Below are 24309 nucleotides of genomic sequence, written 5' to 3' on the forward strand. Positions count from 1 at the left end.
TTAGTATTTATTATTAGCATGAAACATGAAGCACGTTGTTACATCTAGTACACATCAATCTAGCAAGTACAGTTGAAGTTGTAGTTGTTATATCTTGTATACATCAATCCAGCAAGTGCAGTTGAAGTTGTAGTTGTTATATCACACCCCCCTTTTTAAATTTTATCAAATTAATTCAATACATAAAGAGTAATCCCATTAAGCATAGTAAATTAAACACATACATAATCATTTAAATATTGAGGTCGTCGTCTTATACGACTACTGCCTGGTCCATTCACAGTCCCTGATCTAGAAACTGTATTAGTAACGATCGTACATTTATTTTCTGGAGACTCACCAAGATCATCATCATAATAATGATGGGCAGTATTACCACAATGTTCATTGCATGATTTAGACAATTTTAGAAATCTCCTATTTCTTATTAAAGTTCTTCCAGAGTTTGTTTTGACTTCATATTGACGAGGACTTTTAGTTTTACCCACTACAGTAGCTGGTTCCCATAGTTTGGATTTGACATTTTGAACAATAACTTTATCTCCCTGTTTAAGTTCTTTCAAGATTTTACTAGATTTATCGTAATAGTGTTTCTGCTTCTGTTGCCTCCTTAACAATTCTATGTCAATATCTTTAAATAGTTTAGGATTAAGAAGTTTACTGGTAATGGGCAATTTAGTTCTCAGCCGCCTGTTAAACATTAGCTGAGCAGGGGATAAGCCTAATCCAGAAATAGGTGTATTACGGTATTCTAATAAGCCCACTGAAGGTCTACGATTATCTTCAAAAGCTTTTTTAAAGATAGACTTACATATCCCAACTGCTTTCTCAGCCATCCCATTGCTTTGTGAATAATTTGGACTTGTGAATATCAATTCAATGTCCCACCCCTTTCCAAAGCTTTTGAACTCATGGCTGTTAAATGGGACATTATCACAAATAATAGTTTCCGGTATTCCGAATCTGGAAAAAATGTCTTCTAACTTAAGTATAATTTCGGTAGCAGTCTTATTCTGAATAGGTACAGTCTCAACCCACTTTGAATAATAATCAATTAATACTAAATAATCTGTATTATGAAAGTACATTATGTCAATTCCAATTCTTTGAAAGGGGCGAATCGGTATCTCATGTGGAATGAGCGGTTCTTTACACTGGGACTTTTGAAATTTTTCACATATGGTGCATTTGGAAACCATAGTTTCAATATCTTGGTTGATACCTGGCCAGTACATTAATTCCCTAGCTCTACTTTTACATTTTGCAATACCCAAATGAGATTCGTGAATTAACATTAACATATCCTGTCTTAATATACTCGGAATAATAATCTTATCGTTTAGAAATGCAAGTCCTTCTGCACAAACTATGTCATTTTTAACTTTGTAATATTGCTTCAAATTTTTAGGTACCTTTCTCTTTTCGGGCCAGCCCTTTTGAAAGTATTCACCAATAAGTTTTAAATCTTTATCATCTTCAGTTGCTTTTTGAAATTGTTTAAACCTGCTTTCACTCATTGGTAAGATTTTAGAAATTGAATGCACCATGTTTAACATTTCAGGATCATCCGAAACTTTTTCTTTTACATAAGCTCTAGACAAAGTGTCGGCAACATACATTTTGTTACCTGGTAAATACTTTACTATGAAATCATAATTCAATAATTTAAGGAGCATTCTTTGTAATCTAGAAGAAATTTTACTAATTGGCTTATGCACTATAGAGGTTAAGGGCTTATGGTCACTTTCAACAACAATCCTATGACCATAGATCAAATTGTGATATTTTTGAAAAGCAAAAACAATGGCCAATAATTCCTTTTCAATCTGTGCATAATTTTGCTCCGTGTCAGTTAAACTTCTAGATGCAAAAGCAATGGGGTGACCTTCTTGCAATAAGCAAGCACCCAGACCATCTTTTGAACTATCACATTGAATAGTAATCGGTAGAGATTCATTAAACACTTTTAGAACTGGTGTTGAACTAATTAACTCTTTGATAGTCTGAAAGCTTACATCTTGTTCCGGACCCCATTGAAACTCTACATCAATTTTTAACAAATTTCTTAGAGGGGCTGTAACAGCTGAACCATTTGGTATGAATTTTGAAAGAAAATTAACCATACCTAACAGTCTCTTAATACCACTCTTGTCAGAGGGTTTCTCTATTTCGACAATAGCTTTAACATGTCCTGGATCTGCCCGTATTCCACATTTTGAAATAAGAACACCCATATACTTTACCTCAGGAACTTTAAATTGAAATTTGTCAGGATTAAATTTTACATTATTAGACTTGGCCCTCTCTAAAACTTCTAATAAAATGTTATCATGGTCTTCTTCATCCGCACCTGCAATAATTATATCATCGAAGTAAATTTCCACACCCTTAATATCCCCAAATAGTTTCTGATTTTTCTTCTGAAACACTTCAGGGGCTGAACTAATACCAAAAGGCAGGCGGTTAAACTTGTATCTACCGAAAGGAGAGTTAAAAGTGCATAATTTTGAACTTGCTTCATCTAACGGCACCTGCCAAAACCCATCTTTTAAATCGACCACCGAATAACATTGCTTTCCCTCTAATCTGTTAATTATTTCGTCAGCGGATGGTATTGCATGGTGCTCACGTTTTATCGCTTTGTTAAGATTTCTAGGATCAAGGCATATCCGTAGTTTCCCATTAGGCTTTTCAACCACTACCATACTATTAACCCAATCTGTTGGCTGATTAACTTCAGATACAATGCCTAACTTCTCTAATTCATTAAGGGTTTTTCTTAACTCTTTATATAAGGATTGAGGCACTCTTCTAGGAGCATTTATTACAGGAGCAACATCCGGTTTTACCTCAATGTGACAAGGTTCCCCAGGAAACTTTCCCAATCCCTCAAATACAACTTTATATTTTTCAACTACTTTTATTTTAGATTCAAGAGTATCAATGCATTTAACCAATTGTAGCTCTTCACAAGCTTGTAAACCTAGGATAGGCTTCGATTTCACATCAATTACAATAAATTTAAGTAACACATCAGAATATTTGTCAGTGCAGCACATTAAATCTATGGAACCAATAGGTTCCAACTTGTTATTTCCATACGACACTAAAACAACATCAGTTGAGCTTAAATTTTTTTTCAAATTTAATGTTTCGAAAATATGCACAGGCAAAACATTTACTTGTGCCCCAGTATCTAACTTAAAAGACACCTGCTGACCCTCAATTGATATTGTTTTAAGCCATTCATTACAATTTACCGAGTGAACATTAAGCACACTATCAACAAAAAGACAAATATCATTATTGTCACTACTATTAGAGTCACAGTCAAATTGTACCTCATTCACATTTCTTTTATAGCTGAACTTACCTTTGCACATCACAGCAAAATGATTCTTTTTTTTACACTTATTGCATAGTTTATTATATGCAGGGCACTGCCCTCTTTTGTGCATTCTACCACATGACTGGCAGTCCACATTAGGATACGGATTTCGAGCATAACTGCTACCTTGCCCTTGCTTTTGAATCACATCAATACTACTGCTATTTGTTGACTCATTAATAGTTTCAACTTGTCTTCTGCTGAGTTCACATGCACGAACACTGTCAACAGCCTTCTGTAAGGTTAGACTGGGCTCTCTAAGTAATCGCTCTTGCAGTCCAGTGTCTTTCACTCCAAGTACTATTCTATCTCGAATCAAGCTGGTTTCCTGGTCTCCAAAATTACACGAAGCAGCTAGAGTTTTTAGTTCTGTCACATAGTTATCAATGCTTTGACCATCCTTTTTAGAGCAGGAGAAAAATTTAAACCGTTCAAAAACTTCGTTACTTTGTGGAAAACAATAATCATCAAATTTTTTAATAATACTATTAAATGTCTTTTCATTATCTTCTAACTTAAAGGTGTTATAGATATTCTCACCTTCATCACCGATTAGATTCAACAAGATCGCTATTTTAACTGCATCTGGTTTTTCATCTTTCTCCGAGGCTACAAGGAAATTATCAAGTTTCTGCTTCCATTTTGTCCAATTTTCTTTCAAATTGCCACTAAATGACATGGCTCCAGGTGGTTTGAAGGTTTCCATTTCAATTATTACTTATAAGCACAGGTGAACACAAAAAGTTCCATCCACTACTAACTTATTTACACATGGGTACATCTTTTTCCTCAGGAAAATGCTTTTCTGACACCATGTTGTGTCTTTGTAGCTAATTAATAACCTTTTAGTTAAATGATAAACAAAGTCAACATTATTTAGGATTAGTATTTATTATTAGCATGAAACATGAAGCACGTTGTTACATCTAGTACACATCAATCTAGCAAGTACAGTTGAAGTTGTAGTTGTTATATCTTGTATACATCAATCCAGCAAGTGCAGTTGAAGTTGTAGTTGTTATATCACACCCAGCAGATCACCGAAGTCAAGCATCACTGGCTGCGGTCAGTGTGAGGGAGGGTGACCACTTGGATCAGTCTGCGTCGGGAGCGAGGGTGTGCGCTATCGGTCCTCGTTAAACTGTTCTGCCGTAAAGTGCTCGACTTCGCGTGCAGATGGTTGGGCTACCGATGCGGGGGTGCCATCCCCTCTGCGGAGAATCAAAATTGTGATGGCATGTCTTCGGATCATCCTCAGGGATGTTTCCCAGACCGTCGCCAATAGCCCATTGTGCAGCTCTAGTGCGAAGTAAATGAACAAATCAAATCAAATGATTAGCCTTGAGCGGCAACCCACAAATGCATGCTCCTGTAAATCATGCATAGAAACTAAAGTGAAACCCCTTTAATGTAACATTTCTTTCATTTTTATAATTGATTTTTAATTCTTTATTTGAAAAAGCTCTGTTCAAACTCTAATGCTTCATTGAAAGAAAATTTCATTGGAGCATGAGTGGTGAAAGTTTACATTGTGTATTACTGATGAAAATAGTGAGGTGACAGATAATCATAATTTAGGATAAAATCATACATTCACTAAATGGCTTGAACATTGTACACAATGAACCTCAAGAGCATACTTGCAATCAATAAATAATATTTCACTTTTGATTTGCTATGTTTTATAAATGAATAAATCATATTTGAAGGACTATTTGGTTAAATTAGAAGTATATTTAGTTCGTCCGATTTTTCCTACTTTGCAATAAAGTATGAAGCTTGCAGAGGTTTGATCAACTTGCAACCATAAATTACAAAAGAAAACAAGTATTTTTGAACACCCAAAGCCAAAAAACCTGTATAAATTATTTTGAATGTTATTTGCATTACTCATATCTTGCGCTTTTTTTTAAATTTTTTTTTTCAAAACAATAATTTTGTAATTATTAATTTTGCAATTTCAAAACAATAATTTTGTAATTAATTTTAAATTGCTCCAAAAATTTCGTTTAATTTTACAGAATATTTTTAAAGTCACAGCAACAACAAAAAAACATAAGACAAAAAAAAAATATTTTTTTATAAAAATGTTCATATTTTCATAAATATTTAAGCTAGATTTGCGAAATTTTATACAGTTATTGCAAATAACAACCAAGGTAATCTATACAAGTTACCAACTTCTTATTGCTGGATTTTCTGACAAAGGGTGTTCAAAAATACTTGTTTTCTTTCGTAGTTTATTGTAAGTCTTCCAAACTTCTGAAAGCTTGAAACTTTATTGCAAAAAATATAAAATCACATGAACAAAACACTTCTAAAATTAAATCACCCTCAATAACTTTCGTTATAATCGGATTTTCAAATACTGAGTGTAAATTTTCATGGATCCAGGGGGTGATTTCAAATATACATAGCTAACTTTCAATTAAGTTCAAAATCGAACACGATATATATATATATATATATATATATATATATATATATATATATATATATATATATATATATATATATATATATATATATATATATATATATATATATATATATATATATGTAACATAAAAAGCTTCAATTAATCTTTTTATGTTAGTTTCTTCATTATAAAACAACTCCTAACTTATTACTACTTAATTCTTCGAATCGAAGCACTTTATGATACTTTTAAAGAAACCACATCCTGTTTCTAAATCTATTTTTAGCCAACTATACATAAATTTAAATAAAGATATTTTTCCTTTTAAGTCTTGTGAGAATCGCGTGATCTATTTAATTAACCAATAGTAATTTCTGAGTTTTCCCTCTTTTCCCTAAATAGAGGCATTTTAGGATTTTTTGCAAGATTTTCCCTACCAGAAAGACTGTTTGCTGATGGAGTAAACATCACTTTTTCGCTCCCACTCAACTAAGAATGATCAAATAAAAGTTTCCCTGATTTAATTTAAATCCTGTGTCTGTTTTCCTGCTCGGTCCGACTGCATCATTTTACAAGCCGAGCAGGATTTTAAGAACTGATGAAGCGGGCGCAGGATAATATTAAATGCTTCTTCAAAACATAAAAAAAAAAAAAAAATAACTAAAAGAACACACTTCTACTATGTTAGAAGATTTGAGCCTATTAACGAACGGATCGAAGACTTCAGAGAGAATGCTTAGCAGTTCATTGCCAATGCTGCGAAATTAATTGGATTTGGATGAACCTTGAAAGCATAGTCTGCAAATTTATCAATTTCGGCGTTAGTCAGTGACTCATCTTAACGAAGAAGATGGTTTATTCCCCTTTTCTACTAACTCTTCTCGTGTTTACTCTTGGAATGGTGCGACTATGGAGAAAACATTAAGAAAGAAAAAAAAAAATGTTTCGTTTACCCTTTTCGAGAATTCCATGCCTCTAAAGACCATCTGTTCCATATTTGTGAGTTCCTGCTTATTTCAAAGTGACAGCGATTCTACATTTCCAGAAGTTCATCTTAATGGCTACGATTCTGTTCGCGTGTACAGTTTAGTGATAATACAGTGATTCGCGCAGTGATTCCCAGTGTTTAGTGATAATCCTCGATGGAAAATTCTTCAATGGTATTCATATAATGAAAATTTACTTCGATCCGTGCTTTTACTTCGATCCGTGCTTATAATAATTTACAAATATTTTTTGATTATCAAAATATGTGGTGTTTGAACAGCGAAAATAATAATAGATTTTGGTTATATTCGGAAATTTTTTTCTTCTCATTCTTGATATTTCATTGTGATGATTATTAATTTTTATGATTATGAATTTTTCATGATTATTAATTTTTATTCATTGTTCTTATTTTGATTGTTTATTTATGCATTTTCAAAAACTTATAATTATTGAAATTTACTTATTCTTCGAGGAATATTATATTATTAAATTGATTTAATATTATTAGCATAAAAATGTTAAAGGATATTTAGTTTCGTTTTGATTATATTATGTGTTGTAATATATGATCAATTGAATATTTTTTTTTTAAATTTTGCTTTAGTGTTTATCGTAAGGTAACGATAAATAAGCAACTATGAGATTTAATTTACTTCTAAATGCTATATTTAATTGTTAAAATTTATTTTGGTTATTTGAATGCCCTTACGGAGTGGCAAAAATTACAAATTTAAAATGGATGAAAATGCCAAAAGCAATACAGATAATTCTGAAAAAGAATTGAGTGATAATTTACTAAAATTAAGTATGGATCAAAGTGTACAGGATAAACCAGACATACTAGTTTTTGAGCCTGACATTGGTGTTCAATTCACATCCTGGCTCAAACACTTCGAAAAACAAACTCTAGATGCTAAATGTAATGACGAATGGAAAGTTAGAAATTTTCAAAAATTCATTAAGGGTTCAGCTTTAAAATTGTATATTAATAACTGTCTTAATTGTAATTCATATCAAGAAATAGTTGAAATTTTTAGAGAGCATTATTTTTCACCTCCATTTGGCTTTAACGATTTTCAAAATTTAAAATTTTCGGGCCAAGCTAAAGACCTAAATTCGTATTTTACCGAAAAGGTAGAGTTGGGTCGAAAAATAAATTTAAGTAATGAACATATAATTGAGGGTCTATCTATTGGTTTGCCCCACCAAATCAGAACACTTTTGGTTTTAAAAGAACCTAAAACCCCAATTGAATGGCTCACTATTGTTTCGAAAATAATTCACGATGTACCTACGGTCTTACCCCAAACTGAAACTAAAAAATTACCTGAGTCTAAATTTAATGGGTATAGACCACAATATCAAGGCTGGGTACCAAGGCGGCCATTCTTTAACAACTCAAGTAATCCAAATTATAATCCTCGACAAAATCAAAATTTTCCCCGGCCTAATCAAAGTTATAACCAACAATCCCAATTTAGACCTAGAATTCAAAATGAAAAGTTTCAAAGAAATAAACAACAAACTAGTCATTTCGCCCAGGCTTCCCAGGAGTTGCCTCCTAAGCCATGTAAATACTGTGATAAGCTCGGTATAACCAATGCTTATCATTGGGGCCAAAATTGTGTAAACAAACCTAATTCTTTTATGACTGAGAATCAAACTCAGCATAAACAAGAAAGTGACCAACCACGAAATTGACAACTAATAGTATCCGGATACATACAAAATAAAAATGAAAACTATGAAAGTGACAAATACCCGATTTTGACAAATAAAACTATCCTGTTAAATATTGATACAGGTAGTACTTTAAATATCATCCCAACTAAACTTTTTGAAAAACTTAATGTCCAAAAAGAAAGAAAGAACTGTGTTAATGTAAAACAAACAAAAGGTATTTTGCAACTTAACCACACTTGTACTTTAAATTTAAAAATTGGAAATATAGCTAGGTCAGTGGAATTTTATATTTTAAATACTGATCTACCTTATGCCATATTGGGTTTAAAGGAATGTAATGGGTTTAAATTTGTGATTGATTGTGATAAACAAGTTGTAATGCAAAATCGGAGAAAACTGATCACTTTTTCGGATTATAAAAGCAACTTGTCTTTACACATTTCTCCTGAAATCCAGGTTAATGATTGCAACAAAAATACCAACAAAGAAAATAAAGCTAAGAATAAAAATAAGGAAAGTAGAAATAAAAGAAAAAATGTTAAATCTAATAAAAATAAACAAAAGGAAGAATTTGTTATGGAAAATAAAATTTTGGACGTGAGAATAAACAAAGATAAAAATGTAAACAAAGTGAATTTAAGAAAAAATAAGAAAAATGGGATAAAAAATAAAGATTTAAATAGCAAAACTGAAAATAATCTTGAATTTTCAAATGTTCTTGAGACTAAATGTGATAATGGTGGCCAACATTGTCAAAATCATGTTGACGGAATTATGCAAATTCAAGATGATGAAAAAAATTTCCAACTTCAGGAAATTTTAGAAGATTTTTCAGATATTTTTGCTAAAGATAAATATGATGTAGGGACAATAAGAATTGAACCTCAAAGGGTAAGATTAACATCAGACTTACCAGTATCCTTACGAGCATACAAAACTTCCCCAAAACAACAAGAGGAAATAGATAAACAAATTGAAGAATTGTTAAAGCATAATATAATTAAAGAAAGTCCTTCTCCCTATTCTGCTCCAGTAACTCTAGCTTATAAAAAAGATGAAAATAAAAAAAGTAGATTGTGTATAGACTTCAGAAAATTAAATCAAATTACTAAATCGGATGCAGAACCATTACCTCTTATAGAAACTCTTATAGATAAATTAGGGAACAGTGTTTATTTTAGTAGAACAGATATGGTAAGTGGTTATTGGCAAATTCCAATCAACCCTGAGGACACTGAAAAACTTGCTTTTGTCACCAATAGTGGGTTATACGAATGGTTAAGATTGCCATTTGGGTGGAAGAACGCCCCTAGTATATTTCAAAGAACAATACGTAGAATACTCACTAAATATAAAGTTTCATTTGCAGCTAACTATTTTGATGATATCATAATTTATTCTAATAATTTTGAAGAACATTTAAATCATCTAAAGGAAATTTTTGAAATATGTAGATTTGAAAACTTAAAATTAAAAGCTTCTAAATGTTCTTTTTTGCAAACTAAAATTCAATTTTTAGGTTATGAAATATCTAATGGTGTAGTAACTCCTGATAACAACAACATTGAAGCAATTAAAAACTTGAAACCTCCAACTACTAATGTTAAATCTCTTCAACGATTTTTAGGTTCAATAAATGTGTATAATAAATTTATAAATAATTATGCTAAAATTAGAGCACCTTTGAATAATCTCTTAAAGAAAAATACACCCTGGTGTTGGACTCCCAAATGTCAAGAAGCATTCGAATTTTTAAAAAATGCTTTAGTTTGTAAACCAATTTTGAAAATATTTAACCCTAAGTTACCATGTCATATTTTTGTTGATGCAAGTCAAAGTGGTGTTGGAGCAATTTTGAAACAGCCAGATGTTTCAGGTGTCTTACATCCAATAGCATTCCATTCTCGTTCTCTTAGAGACTATGAGAAAAATTATGCAATCACAGAACTGGAATGTCTTGCTATTGTTGATGCATTAAACAAATTTTATCATTATTTATTTGGAAATAAATTTACCATACATACAGATCATGCGGCTTTAGTTTGGTTAAAAAATGTTAAAAATCTGAAAGGTAGATTGTTCCGCTGGTCTTTACTATTAAGTATGTATGATTATGATATAAAATACACAAAAGGCACCTTAAACTTTGAAGCTGACATGTTATCCCGTGATATTCCTGACAATATTGAACACAATAGTAATGTTGATTTAAATAATGTAAGCCATTTTTCACATCTTTTGCAATTAGATGAAATTCGCGAAGCCCAACAAAATGATAATTTAACTGGAAATTTTATTAAAATAGATAATGTTTTGTGTATACGTAAAAAGGGTTTTACCAAAATTGTTGTTCCATTTTCTTTAAGGCATAAATTACTTGAAATTACTCATAAAAAATTTGGCCATCCCGGAATTCAAAAAACTATTAATTTACTTACTCCTGTTTACTATTGGGAAAATATTACTTTGGACATTACAAATTTTAACAAACATTGTCATACTTGTCAAATTAATAAAAAACCTAGACAGAAAAGATTTGGGTTACTTCAGGAAATGCCCCCAGTTGACAAACCTTTTGAAATAATTGCAATCGATAGTGTAGGTGGTTTTAATTATTACAATTCTACCAAAAAATATTTAACTTTAGTAATTGATCATCACACTCGATATATGTGGTCTTTTGCATCTAAATCAATAACTACGGAAACTTATGTAAATTTTTTGCACCAAATTTTTCAAATTCAAACCCCTAAAAGTATTTTGAGTGATAGAAACGCTGCGTTTACTTCTTCCCACTTTAAGAAATTTCTTAAACATAGCAAAATCAAACAATTGTTAACTACAGCCCATAGACCCGAAACTAATGGAAAAGTTGAACGTTTAGGACAAACCATTGTAACACGTTTAAAATGTAAAATTAATGATTCTTCTAAAAGAATTCCTTGGCCTAAATTATTAAAAGAAGTAACCGAAGAATATAATTTAACTCCACATTCAGTAACTAAATTCCCACCAGCTTATTTAATGTTTGGCACTCTCCCATTTAATCATCCTTTATCTGAAGAAATTTTTCCACCAATAGAAGAAGCAAGGAAAATTGCAGTTGAAAGAACTAAACAATATCATGAAAAAAATAAAATTTATTATGATGCAAGATTCACTCATATTGAATTTTCCCCAAATGATACTGTAATGTATGAAGATTTTAAATACCCCAATACTAGGAAACTTACCCCAACTTTTTCCAGTCCATATATAATTCTTGAAAAAATTTCTGATGTTAATTATAAAATAAATAAAAAGAATATTCATAATAAAGAAAATACAGAAATAGTTCATATACCAAAATTGCGAAGGTACCACCCACCTGACAAACTGAAATTATGTCACGAATAAAAAACATGTGATAGTTTATATAATAGAAATAATTATATATATTTATATTAATTTTAATGATTTTTCAATGTTAAAATAAAATTAAAAACACCGAATATGACAACATTACACATGGTTCAATGAACATGTGGTCCCCTTTTTTCTGGAAGATCCGACCTTTCAAATTTTCTTCTTCAAGTTCAATGTTTACCCAATCTAAAAGGATATGGGGCGATGGTAGTTTCTCTCTGTGGTGAAAACCAAAAAAATTTAAACTTAAGCATCTATTGAAACTAGGATCTTCCAGTACATCATTGTTGAGACTAGGGACTGTTTTCCTCCTTTTGGGGAATACAGCCCCTAATCCAGCAAAAATTTTCCCCTAACAACACTGAAATCCTAAATTTCAGATTAAAGACCATTGTGTCAAAATTTTCTTTATACATTTTATTTTCAAGATGTACAAATCCTGAAGAAAAAAATTTTTTGGAAAAAGTGTCAAATGTGTATTTGTATATCTCATATCACTTGTATTTTCATATTTTTTATCTTTCATGTTTTTGAATATTTACATTTTAAAGAAAATTTTGAAAATTTTCTTATAGTGAAAAGTTTATTTTAATTGTGTTAGTATGAGTAATAACTTTATTTACAGTGATTTTCAAAAAGGGCTGAAAAAACTTAAATCACAAAAAACTATTGAAAATGAAGATCTAACACTTCATTTTGATGGTAGCGCTACTTCAATTTTTTTTTCTCGAGACTTTCATGAAATTTTTTTATATTGTGTACTTATATGTATTTTTTATAATTCATATTACTTTGAAATCTTGTTAAAAGTACAATTTGATTTTTTTTAATTTTAATTGTGTCATCATAGGGAAAGTTTTGCAAAAAAGATAATTTTTAAAATTTTTGATGATAGTTAAAAAATTTTCGGCGAGGGGGGATGTAACATAAAAAGCTTCAATTAATCTTTTTATGTTAGTTTCTTCATTATAAAACAACTCCTAACTTATTACTACTTAATTCTTCGAATCGAAGCACTTTATGATACTTTTAAAGAAACCACATCCTGTTTCTAAATCTATTTTTAGCCAACTATACATAAATTTAAATAAAGATATTTTTCCTTTTAAGTCTTGTGAGAATCGCGTGATCTATTTAATTAACCAATAGTAATTTCTGAGTTTTCCCTCTTTTCCCTAAATAGAGGCATTTTAGGATTTTTTGCAAGATTTTCCCTACCAGAAAGACTGTTTGCTGATGGAGTAAACATCACTTTTTCGCTCCCACTCAACTAAGAATGATCAAATAAAAGTTTCTCTGATTTAATTTAAATCCTGTGTCTGTTTTCCTGCTCGGTCCGACTGCATCATTTTACATATATATATATTAATATGGAGTGGTAAATAAACACATGTGCTTGAAAACTAAACATATTTAATAACATGGGTAAATTAGTAAGGACAAAAACAACACTTATAGAACATAGTAGCAAGAACATCGTTCATTATATCTCGTTACCAGATCGTCATTGTCCTTTCGTTTATTACACTATTGCCTGGTGGTGAGTCACTATCGCCATCTGGCGGCGTTTATAGTTACGTTCAATTCCATTGCCTTAACATCTCGGCCATCCTCGGCTATCTCACCATTCAGAAAAATTTTTAAGAACTCGTATCACACTAAACATCGTTGATTCGTCAGACGTCCTGAGAACCTGAAAAAAATACAAAAAAACAAATGGAAAGAAAGGTGCATAGAAAAGAATGATTGTAAAGACCTCAAAATTCGTATTTGGTCATCTCACACTCGCCGTTGCTTTTTGCTTCGTATTTAATAAATAAAAAAAAATAAGAAAAAAAGTCACTTTCGGGACTGGTTCAGTCATAATCAGTTCAAAGTTTATTTGAGAGAAAAAAAAAATCACGATTCATCTGTTGGTCACTTTTTCAGAAAGTCTGCTGCTGTTGAAGTGTGGACCATCATGTTGTCCAATTTTTTCCACCTCATATCTATCATGCAATTTGACAGACTTGATTCGTTAAGGTCCGAAGAACTTTGGTTGTAGTTTAAGACCTGTGCCAAATTGTGTTCTTTGTGTTGCAGCAAGATCTCCTTCATCGTATGTGTTAGGCTTTTTGTCATATTGAGATTTGCTCAGATTTTGCTTCGCAACTTGCCGAATTTGGTCACGTTCATTCATAATGTTTTCCACATGTTCGTCATTTAAACTATGGTGAATTTTGGCATGGTCTTTTGATTTCTTCTTAGTACCAGTAAGTAATTCAAATTTGTGGAGGCACTTACTGTACTATTTAAAATTCGTTGAAGATTTGCAACATGTTTGTACCATTTTTCTGGTTCTGCTATTGAAAGTTTACTCAGAACTGCGATGAGAGTAGAGTGTATTCTCTCTACCTGACCGTTGCTACGAGGTATGCCTGTTGTAATTTTTATGTGCTCAATTGATTCATTTTTTGCTATAATCTTCGAAATTATTTGCTGTAAAAGCAGTTCTTCCATCTGTTATTATTCGCGATGGGTTGAAAAATGTACTTTTTTGTAATTTTAAATTTTTTAAAGCATCAGCTGTTGAAGTTGATTTTACTGAGTATATCCACGTGAATTTCGAAAAAGCATCAATTACTGTGAATAAATATTTATAGTTTTTATCGGTAGATGGAAGAAGACAAAAGACCTAAAAAATCTGCATGATATTGATATGTGTGAAGAAGCGTATCACCTTTCGGAATTGGATTCAAAAAGCCTTCACCTTTACCACGTTTTTTATTTACTAGTATGCAATGGACACAGTTTTGTATCACACTTTGCACTTTATTTGTGAGTTTAGGGAAGTAATAAACAAGTTGGAGAATTCGCACTGTTTTGACCTTTTCATGCGCTTGCTTTATAATTTCTGTTTGCATTGCTGCTGGGATCACTAACAATTCCTTATCATCTAAGACTTTAAACAAAACATCGTTACGCATTTTAAAATCATTAGCTTTATCGTTCAATAAAAGTTGTTTTATTGTTGAGATATATTAACCTGAGCGTTCTTAATTTTAAGGGTAAGTTCATCGTGTGTAATGATCATTACTGGTTGCCGACTCAATGCATCAACGTGTTACATCTGATTACCGATGAACAATTTTAAATTGAGATAAGAAAATAGCCCATCTAGCAAACTTATGTCTTTTTTGTTAATCGTTTCTTGAAATGCGGCAGTCTGTAAATATCTTAAATTGGGTACCGTGCAAAAAATGACGAAATTTTTTAAGAGATTCAATTACGGCTAATAACTCTAGTTCATAGCTTGAATATTTTTCCTCGTGGGGCAGTGTTTACTTGCTCATATAATAAATGGGATGGTATTGACTCTTATCTGATTCCTGAAGCAATATGGCACCGTAACCCTACTTACTAGCATCTGTATGTAGTTGTAATTTTGCATTTGGATTAAAAATATGTAAAACGGGATCAGATGACAAAGCATCTTTTAATTGATTAAGAGCAACTCTGTGTTTGCTTTTAAACGAAAAATCATTTTCCTTACGTAATAAATCACTAAGTATTTTAGCTATTATTGAATAAGACTTAATGAACTTACGGAAATATCCGGTAAGAACTCAAAATTGTTGGATATTTTTTACTGATTTTGGTTCTGGAAATTTTTTTACGGCTTTAACTTTATCTGGGGATGGTTTAATTGTTCCATTCTCAATTAAATATCCAAGAAATTCTATTCTAGTTAGCAAAAATTGGCACTTACAAAAATTAATTTCGAGACCGAATTTTGAAGCAACTTCTAAAACGCGTTGTAATTTCGCAATACCTTCCTGATAATTATATCATCCATATAAATATAAATAGTACCATCGTTTATCAATTTTCTGAAAACATAATAAACCTAGCGTTGAAAAACAGCGGGGGACAAACAGAGTCCAAAAGGTGTAACATTAAACTAAAAAAGACCTAGATCAGTTATAAAAGCTATAAAATTTTTACTATTTTCATCTATCAGAACATGAAAGAAACCATTTCGGAGGTCAAGTGTGGAGAATATGCTGGCTGAATGAAGTCTATCAACAACATCCCCAACAAGGGGGGTAAAGGAAAACGGTCTTTAATTATTTTTTTATTTAAGTTACGATAATCAACACAAAAGTGAGTAGAACCATTTTTCTTTTTAACTAATACAATAGGTGATGCATAATCAGAACAACTGGGTCTAATAATATTGTCGTCTAACCATTTCTTAATTTGATCATTAATTTCTGTTTTCTCAGCAAGGGAAAAACGACGCGATTTACTTAATACTGGTATATCATCATTTAATACTATCTTTAGCTTAATATCAGTATTTTCGGTTTTTTGTGGTTTATAATTTTGTAAAAGTTCAAGTATTTGTGCTCGGATTTCTTTTGAAATATGTTGCAAGGGAAAAAAAATCTGACTCAGAAACATCAATTAAATTAATGAAGTTTGTTTCCTGTTTAGGTAATACTAATTCAATGCCATTTGCACTTATTTTAAAATCCCCCTGTCTCAAAACATCAGTTCCTACAATAACATACAAATTCATATTTGAATAATTTATCACCCATACTATTATATATATATAATAATTTATCACCCATATTGAAATTTACTATCGTCTATCTCAAGGGTAGATTTAGAGGAGTCAAGGGGTTGAATTTTCGCTGAGCTTAATTTAGGTTGCCCAATAATTTTGTGAACACTTTCACGTATCAAAGTTACAGAACAGCCTGTACCAAAAAGAGAATCAGAACAATGACCATTAATTTTTACAATTTTATGCATATCCTTTTTTAAATGAAGTTATTGAGTTCATTAATCATTTCATTTTTAGTTTCGAACTTAGGAGTGGAGCATTGTGAACTTTTATGTCCAAACTCATTAGAATTAAAACACTTTATACCTTTATTTTTATGAAAACAATCACTAGATTTATGATTAAACATACCAAAATTATAGCAACGTATACGTGACACATTGTTATCACCAACAGTACAATGTTCATCTTTGTTTTTAAATTTGTAATCATAATTGGAAACATACTTTTGATTTGGCGGTCTATTATTTATTCGTGTATGTGTACGTCTATCGTCAATATTATGCGAATTCGATGAGGATTTATTTCTAGAATTAAATATTTTTTCATACATTTTAAGCCTAGCTTTAAATTCCGAGATTGTTTTACATTGATACAAAATAATTTTGTTTTGATTAGAATTCGGTATACCATTAATAGTATGTTCAATAATCGATTGTTCGTCTATTGTAAAATTACTTTTAGAGGCGATTTCGCGCATCGCTAAAAAATATTCACACCAAGTTTTCTTATTTCGCAATTTTCGATTCTGCATTTCTTTATGCACTTCAAAAGAAGTTACGTAATTGATCCGAAAATTCCTTGAATAAAGCGTTCTTTAATTCAGAATATGAGAAAATATTTTTTAAAGTTTATAGAAATGTTAAAGCGGATTCCAGCAGCAAAAGCTTAACAAAGATTATTTTTTGAGCATCGGTAATGTTTCTAACGAAAGTAAAGTTTTCTTCACAGCTGGCAAATAAAAGATTGGATTGAATAATCGTCAAAATAAGTTCACGCATAATTGAATAATTATCATCTTTCTGTGGGAACACGGAAGTGGAATCAATCGAAGGAGCTAATTTATTATTCTCAAGGTTAGTTGAAGATTCAATTTTGGTTTCATATTCATCGTCAGTTGAAGAATCAGTAATGGAATTTTTAAGTGTTTCCAAATCGTTTAAATTAGCAAATATTTTTGTCACATAATTCCGGAGCAGTACCTGTAGAATCTATTCCTAAACTATTGCACACTATTATTAATTGCGATGAATTTAATTCTTGCAATAATTTATCTTTTCTTTTAACAATGTCGGTTTGGGCGGGAAGACCCGAAAAAACACGTAATTATTTCCTTGAATTACGGTCATATTCTTCATCAGAAATAACTTTAAATAGTAATTTATAGTAGATGAAGGTGCAGCTTTCAGAAAGTTTTAAATATTAGGTATGTGATTCAATGTAATCATGTTGACAATTTACTACTAATTCAAAATAGAAGAAATCAGAACAATCTCACCGGTTTGTTATCGTCATTTTTTTTCACTTCAAATAGTCAGCTCTCTTTTGCTGACATTTAATTATTATGTATTATTTTTTGAAGATTTTTTTCGTCATCAATTAAATATTCAATTCGAAACATCTCTTTCGGTTGTAAGTCTAGGGGAGAGAACGAGAGGCCGAGCCCCCATTTGTTAATATGGAGTGGTAAATAAACACATGTGCTTGATAACTAAACATATTTAATAACATGGGTAAATTAGTAAGGACAAAAACAACACTTATAGAACATAGTAGAGTAGCGAGAAGAACGTCTCTCCTCTTCAAACATAAACATCGCTCATTATATCTTGTTAGCGCAACACTAACAGGTGAGGAATCTAAACTGAAACTTTAAAGAGGGAAAGTCCCAATTCGATGGCGTAGGCGTGATAGTTCCGATGGCTAAATACACGACATACAGTTGTCAGGCAAGAACAAAACAGGTTGTCATTGTCAATTGAAGAAACAATCATCCCTACTATTATTGTTTGTTGTTATCTGAGGGGGGGGGGGAGTGTCAACAATTCAAGTTTAAAAATAACCATTCTTATCTGGAAGAGCTTATATCTACAGATGGTAGAAAAAAAATTGGTGATGTAGAAACCACAACCTCAGGAATGTGTAGAGGAGAGACCTACTACATTGACTAGCAGTACAAGAATGAATTTGAAAACCACAATGAAAATAAATGAAAGAATAGATCACTTTATTTCAAAAGACTTTTATTACACTGACTGAATTATTAAAGTTACTCAAAGGCAAATAGAATTACATCTATGTAAAAGATAAGAGTAAAAATAAAAAAAATCAATGAAAAAATTTATTACCTAAGTAACAAGATCAAGGTAGTTTACCAGTATGAGTGCGATTGTGTTTAGTTAGTGTACTCTTATCTGAAAAACTCTTATTGCATATACTACAAGAATAAGGTTTCTCACCAGTATGTAAACGACTGTGCACAGTTAGACTACCGTTTTCTGAAAAACTCTTCTGACATATACTACAAGAATAAGGTTTCTCACCAGTATGAGTGCGATAGTGTCTAGTTAGTTTACTCTTAATTGAAAAACTCTTATTGCATATACTACAAGAATAAGGTTTCTCACCAGTATGGATACGATTGTGTTTAGTTACACCACTCTTCTCTGAAAAATTCTTATTGCATATACTACAAGAATAAGGTTTCTCTTTAGTATGAGTGCGACTGTGTCTAGTCAGAATACTCTTCTCTGAAAAATTCTTATTGCATATACTACAAGAAAAAGGTTTCTCCCCTGTATGAGAGCGACTGTGTTTAATTAGATGACACCTTAATGGAAAACTTTTGAAACATATTCTACAAGAATAAGGTTTTTCACCAGTATGAGTACGATTGTGTTTAGTTAGTTCATACCTATCTAAAAAATTCTTATTGCATATACTACAAGTATAAGGTTTCTCACCAGTATGAGTATGAGAACGACTGTGCACAGTTAGACTACCGTTTTCCGAAAAACTCTTCTGACATATACTACAAGAATAAGGTTTCTCACCAGTATGAGTGCGATAGTGTCTAGTTAGTTTACTCTTAATTGAAAAACCCTTATTGCATATACTACAAGAATAAGGTTTCTCACCAGTATGGATGCGATTGTGTATAGTTACAAGACTCTTGTGTGAAAAATTCTTATTGCATATACTACAAGAATAAGGTTTCTCTTTAGTATGAGTGCGACTGTGTCTAGTCAGATTACTCTTCTCTGAAAAATTCTTATTGCATATACTACAAGAAAAAGGTTTCTCCCCTGTATGAGAGCGACTGTGTTTAATTAGATGACACCTTAATGGAAAACTTTTATTACATATACTACAAGAATAAGGTTTCTCTTCAGCATGAGAGAAAATGTGCACATTCAGACTACTCTTCTGTGAAAAATTCTTATTGCATATACTACAAGAATAAGGTTTCTCACCTGTATGAGTAAGAATGTGTTTAGTTAGATTAGACCTATCTAAAAAATTCTTATTGCACATACTACAAGAAAAAGGTTTCACACCTGAATGAGAGTGACTGTGCATAGTTAGATTAATCTTCTGTGAAAAATTCTTATTGCATATACTACAAGAATAAGGTTTCTCACCTGTATGAGAGCGACTGTGCACAGTCAGATTATTCTTCTTTGAAAAACTCTTCTGACATATACTACAAGAATAAGGTTTCTCACCTGTATGAGAGCGAATGTGCACAGTCATATGCTTCTGAGAAAAATTCTTATTGCATATAACACAAAAATAAAGTTTCTTATTAGTATTAACATCAAGGCTAAACATGTTACTGTCTGCTAAAAAACTCATATTGTATAAAATGCAACCGTATTAATCTGTATATAGCTAATTATAATTTCAAAGATCTAAATATATTGCAATCATAAGATTTTGTAAGAGTGAACTGTCTTAAAGCACGTTAAAATATATTTGTAGAAAAACTTCACTAAAAATTTTACTCAATTTTCTTTCACGATACTATTGTTGGATACTAATAACTAATACTGGACATTATTTTAAAAAACTAAAGCAAAAGGAGTACTTAAATTGTTATAAATACATCTAAGTTTTACAATGGAATGAGTATCAGAGTAATTCATAGTAATAAATACAAAGCAATAAAAAAAATCATAGTAATAAAAAATGAATACAGTATTATAAAAATCCTATAAGGAAATTATGCTTTCTCTGTGGCTGGCAGTAGAAACAAATTTTAAGATAACCTATTCTTGGCTATTATCTTTGGTTGTCTTCAAGCACCATGAAATTCAGAACAATGCATCCAACTATAAAGAGCAACATTGAGAAACAAATTAAAAGTCATAAATGGTCTAAAATTTATTGTGCATTAAAATTTAATCAATTTTTTTTTTGTAACCATTGAAATAAAACTTAAATTATGCTAACAGATGCAATAAACTTTTGTACAGGGCAAAATAAACAGTTAACACAGGCTATGGGGGGATTAAAAAATTGGCTGACCTACTTTAGACGTCAAAAATGCATCGAATTATTATTATTCTTTTAGATAAACTATTTTGAAAATTAATTGTTTGCAACTTGTTTCTTATAATCATGCAGTATTCAGAATAAACTTTGTAAGGTTTATCATATTTTGGGAAAGACTTAAAAAGAAATGTAGTCCATGGATCGAGATTCAGACAGAAAGTAAAGGTTTATGAACAAAACGCAAGCAAACACATACAAATTTAAAAAGAACGCCATCTTGAGGTATAAAAAGAAAAAGACTTCGTAGCAATCTCCCCCTGCGAGAAGGATTTTAATTTTGAATGCAAATAACAATATACACATAAAAAATATTAATTCTTTTAATATAAATTCCAAATTAAACTTATTTTTTCCAAAGAGAAAATTAACTTCTCAAATGCAACAGCTTTTGATAAAAAAAAATCAGAAAAATATTATTATTAGTATTCTTATAAACAGTTTTTAATATTTTATCTTCAATCATATCTCTGACAAAATGAAATTTAAGATTTACATGCCTGGTTTCATTAGAAGATTTACCATTGTTCAACCAGTCAATAGCAGTTTGGCTATCAGAAAACATAGTAACAGGAGCATTAATAAATTTTTACAGTTCATTTCATTTAACATATTTATTATCCAAGTATGTTCTCAAGCTGTGTCAGTCGCAGCAAATAGTTTAGCTTCACATGTTGTAAGTCCTACACATATTTGTTTTCTACTTTTCCATGTTATAAGAGAATTAACTATCATAATTACACAACCTGAAAAAGATTATCCTGCTTTTGCGTTGCCCCAACTTGCATCAGCACTACGATTTAAAAAACCGAATTCTTTACTATAAAACACGACTCTTTTGAACCGTTCAAATATTTCAAAACTCTTTTAGCCAAAACATAATGCCTTTTTTTGGGGAAGTATATTAAATTGTGATAAATAACTAGTTACAAAAGCAATATCTGGTCGGGTTCTATTAGCTAAATATAAAAGTTCACCGACGATTTCCTGATAATCAGTCCACTAAATCATCAGTAGGATTAAAACACCTATCTTAATTATAGGAGTATTTGTTTTCTTACAATTTTTCAAACCATATTTTTTCATTAAAGTTTCAATGAAATGAGTTAGAGATAAACCAATTCCGTTTTCTTTGGTTGAACTTGAAGTGAAATCTTAATGCCTAAAAATTTTGAATCATTAGTTGTTACTTTTAATTCAAATGTTTAATTAACTTTTGAAATGATATCCTTGTATAATTTCGAATTATTAGAAAATATTGCTAAATCATCTACGTATACACAAATTGCGAAAACATCATTATCATTAATTCTAGTAAATACACAATTGTCAGATGCAAGTTGAGTGAGACCAATCTTTTTAAGTTCATTTTTTAACTTAATATGCCAATTTCTACCAGATTGAGGTAAGCTATAAATACTTTTATTTAACTTGCACACTTTATATGTACCATATTTATCTTCAAAACCTGGAGGTATTTCTATATACAGTCGAACACCGCCATAGTTAACCGTCAGCGGTCTCAGTAATGTGTCCACTATAAACGATGGTTGACTATATCCAAATTTTTTGCATAAGACACTTGAATGATTGAAAATTGGGTTTGCAATTTTACATAAGTTATTGAAAAAATTATTAACTAATTAACAGATAATAAAGCAAAAGTTAATGAAAAAAGTACTTACGTCGCTTAAAAATTAGTTTTAAATTCAATTTTTATGAAAAAAATTTGTGATTTTTGATTGAACACAATTTGATTTTAAATAGACTTCATCAATTTTCTTATCTACAATGTGCAAAGAATACAAGATTTTTTGATCTACATTTTCTGTAGAAAAAATTAGATTAAGGACATTTATGGCTGATTTTACTTCAGCTATAGATGGTGCTGAAAGTTAATTTTCTTCTTCAACATTTTCTTCTAATAAGTCTTCTCTACCTTCGTTCGTTTTATTTCACTGACAATGTCATCATCGGTAGGAGTACCAGAAGTACATACTTCATCATCGCAACATTCAAATTGCTCAATAACGTCCTTAAGGAAAATGTTCACTCCATGTTTTTTTAGCCATAGAGAAATAGGTAAATTTTCTTCATCTTTTTCTTCTAAATCCTTTGAAAGACCTGCATGTCGGAAACAGTTGCGGATTGTAACTGATGTTACTTGCCTCCATGATTCTTCTAGTAAAACTATTGCTTCTAGAAGAGAGATGTTGCATTCTGAGTCCATGTTGTTTTTATCTTAGTTATCTGAAATAAAATATGCATAACTAATTGCCTCCTATAGTGAAACTTCAGACTACGAATAACACCCTGGTCCATGGGTTGCAACACAAAAGTCGTATTTGGTAGTAGAAATACGAGCTTAATACACTTTAAACTTTTTAAATGGGGGTGAGCTGTGCAATTGTCTACAAGAACAATTTTACGATTTACTTTTAATAAAACACTGTCCCACGGACAAAGTTCTTCTTCTTCAAAAAAAAAAAAAAAAATTAAAAAAAAAAAAAATGGGAGGTTATCCACGCTTTTTGATTGGCTTTATAGTTCACAGGCAGTTTTTTTTTTTAACATTTTAAAGCACATTAGTTTTTGAGATTTACCTATGACAGGGTTCCCACTCTATGATGAGATTGAAATTCAAGGACTTTCCAGGACTTTTCAAGGACCTCAACAAAATTTTCAAGGACCTTAATCTAAGACCAATTTTAAAAATTATTCTCTTCTATTTTACTAGAAGCAACAATGCTTGTTGTGGCAATAATTAATTTCAAATATAATACCTAAATGCTTTGCCTATATATAGAGAAGAGAGTATTATGGACTAAAATTTATATTTTTTTAAAAACAACCCTACTGGTTTTACATATTAATTCACAAAATCATTTTCAGCACAATCTATAACTAATGGTAATGAGGTGTTAATGGTGAAATCCTTTAATCCTGTGTATTTCCATGTGAAGGCTGCATGAAAGACAGAGCTAAATCTTAGGTATTCCATATTCCATGACTATTCTATAACCCCCTCCTCTCTATTAAACATCGTTTCTGAAATTATTCATCCATAATTTACGCAACCTTCTCTAAATGTTATGCAGCAACAATTCTTTCTGAAAATAAAAATTAGAAGGAACATATCCCATTTTCACCATGTTTAAAAGCATTATTCGTTATGTGTAATCCACAACTGCCAATGAATAGGACCTGGTGGGAATATTTCTCTTTTAATTCACACTGAAGCTTCTAATAGAATTTCCAATT

The 24309-nt window shown here is 30.9% G+C and overlaps 1 protein-coding gene across 6 annotated transcripts in view; it reads right to left on the reverse strand.

The window, feature by feature from the left end:
• Positions 1-18723: 18723 nt before the first annotated feature.
• LOC107453045 (uncharacterized) overlaps positions 18724-24309 on the reverse strand; it is a 29592-nt gene continuing 24006 nt past the window's right edge. For all 6 annotated transcript variants that reach the window (XM_087152459.1, XM_087152456.1, XM_087152457.1 and 3 more), the window contains one exon: positions 18724-20828. In XM_087152459.1, the coding sequence (XP_087008585.1) occupies positions 18859-20352 (1494 nt within the window). In that variant the 5' untranslated portion in view covers positions 20353-20828 and the 3' untranslated portion in view covers positions 18724-18858. The remainder of the gene's footprint in view (positions 20829-24309) is intronic.

The sequence above is a fragment of the Parasteatoda tepidariorum genome, chromosome 9, assembly GCF_982258835.1.
Source record: "Parasteatoda tepidariorum strain Cologne lab strain chromosome 9, Ptep-v5.0, whole genome shotgun sequence".
Classification (NCBI taxonomy): domain Eukaryota; kingdom Metazoa; phylum Arthropoda; class Arachnida; order Araneae; family Theridiidae; genus Parasteatoda; species Parasteatoda tepidariorum.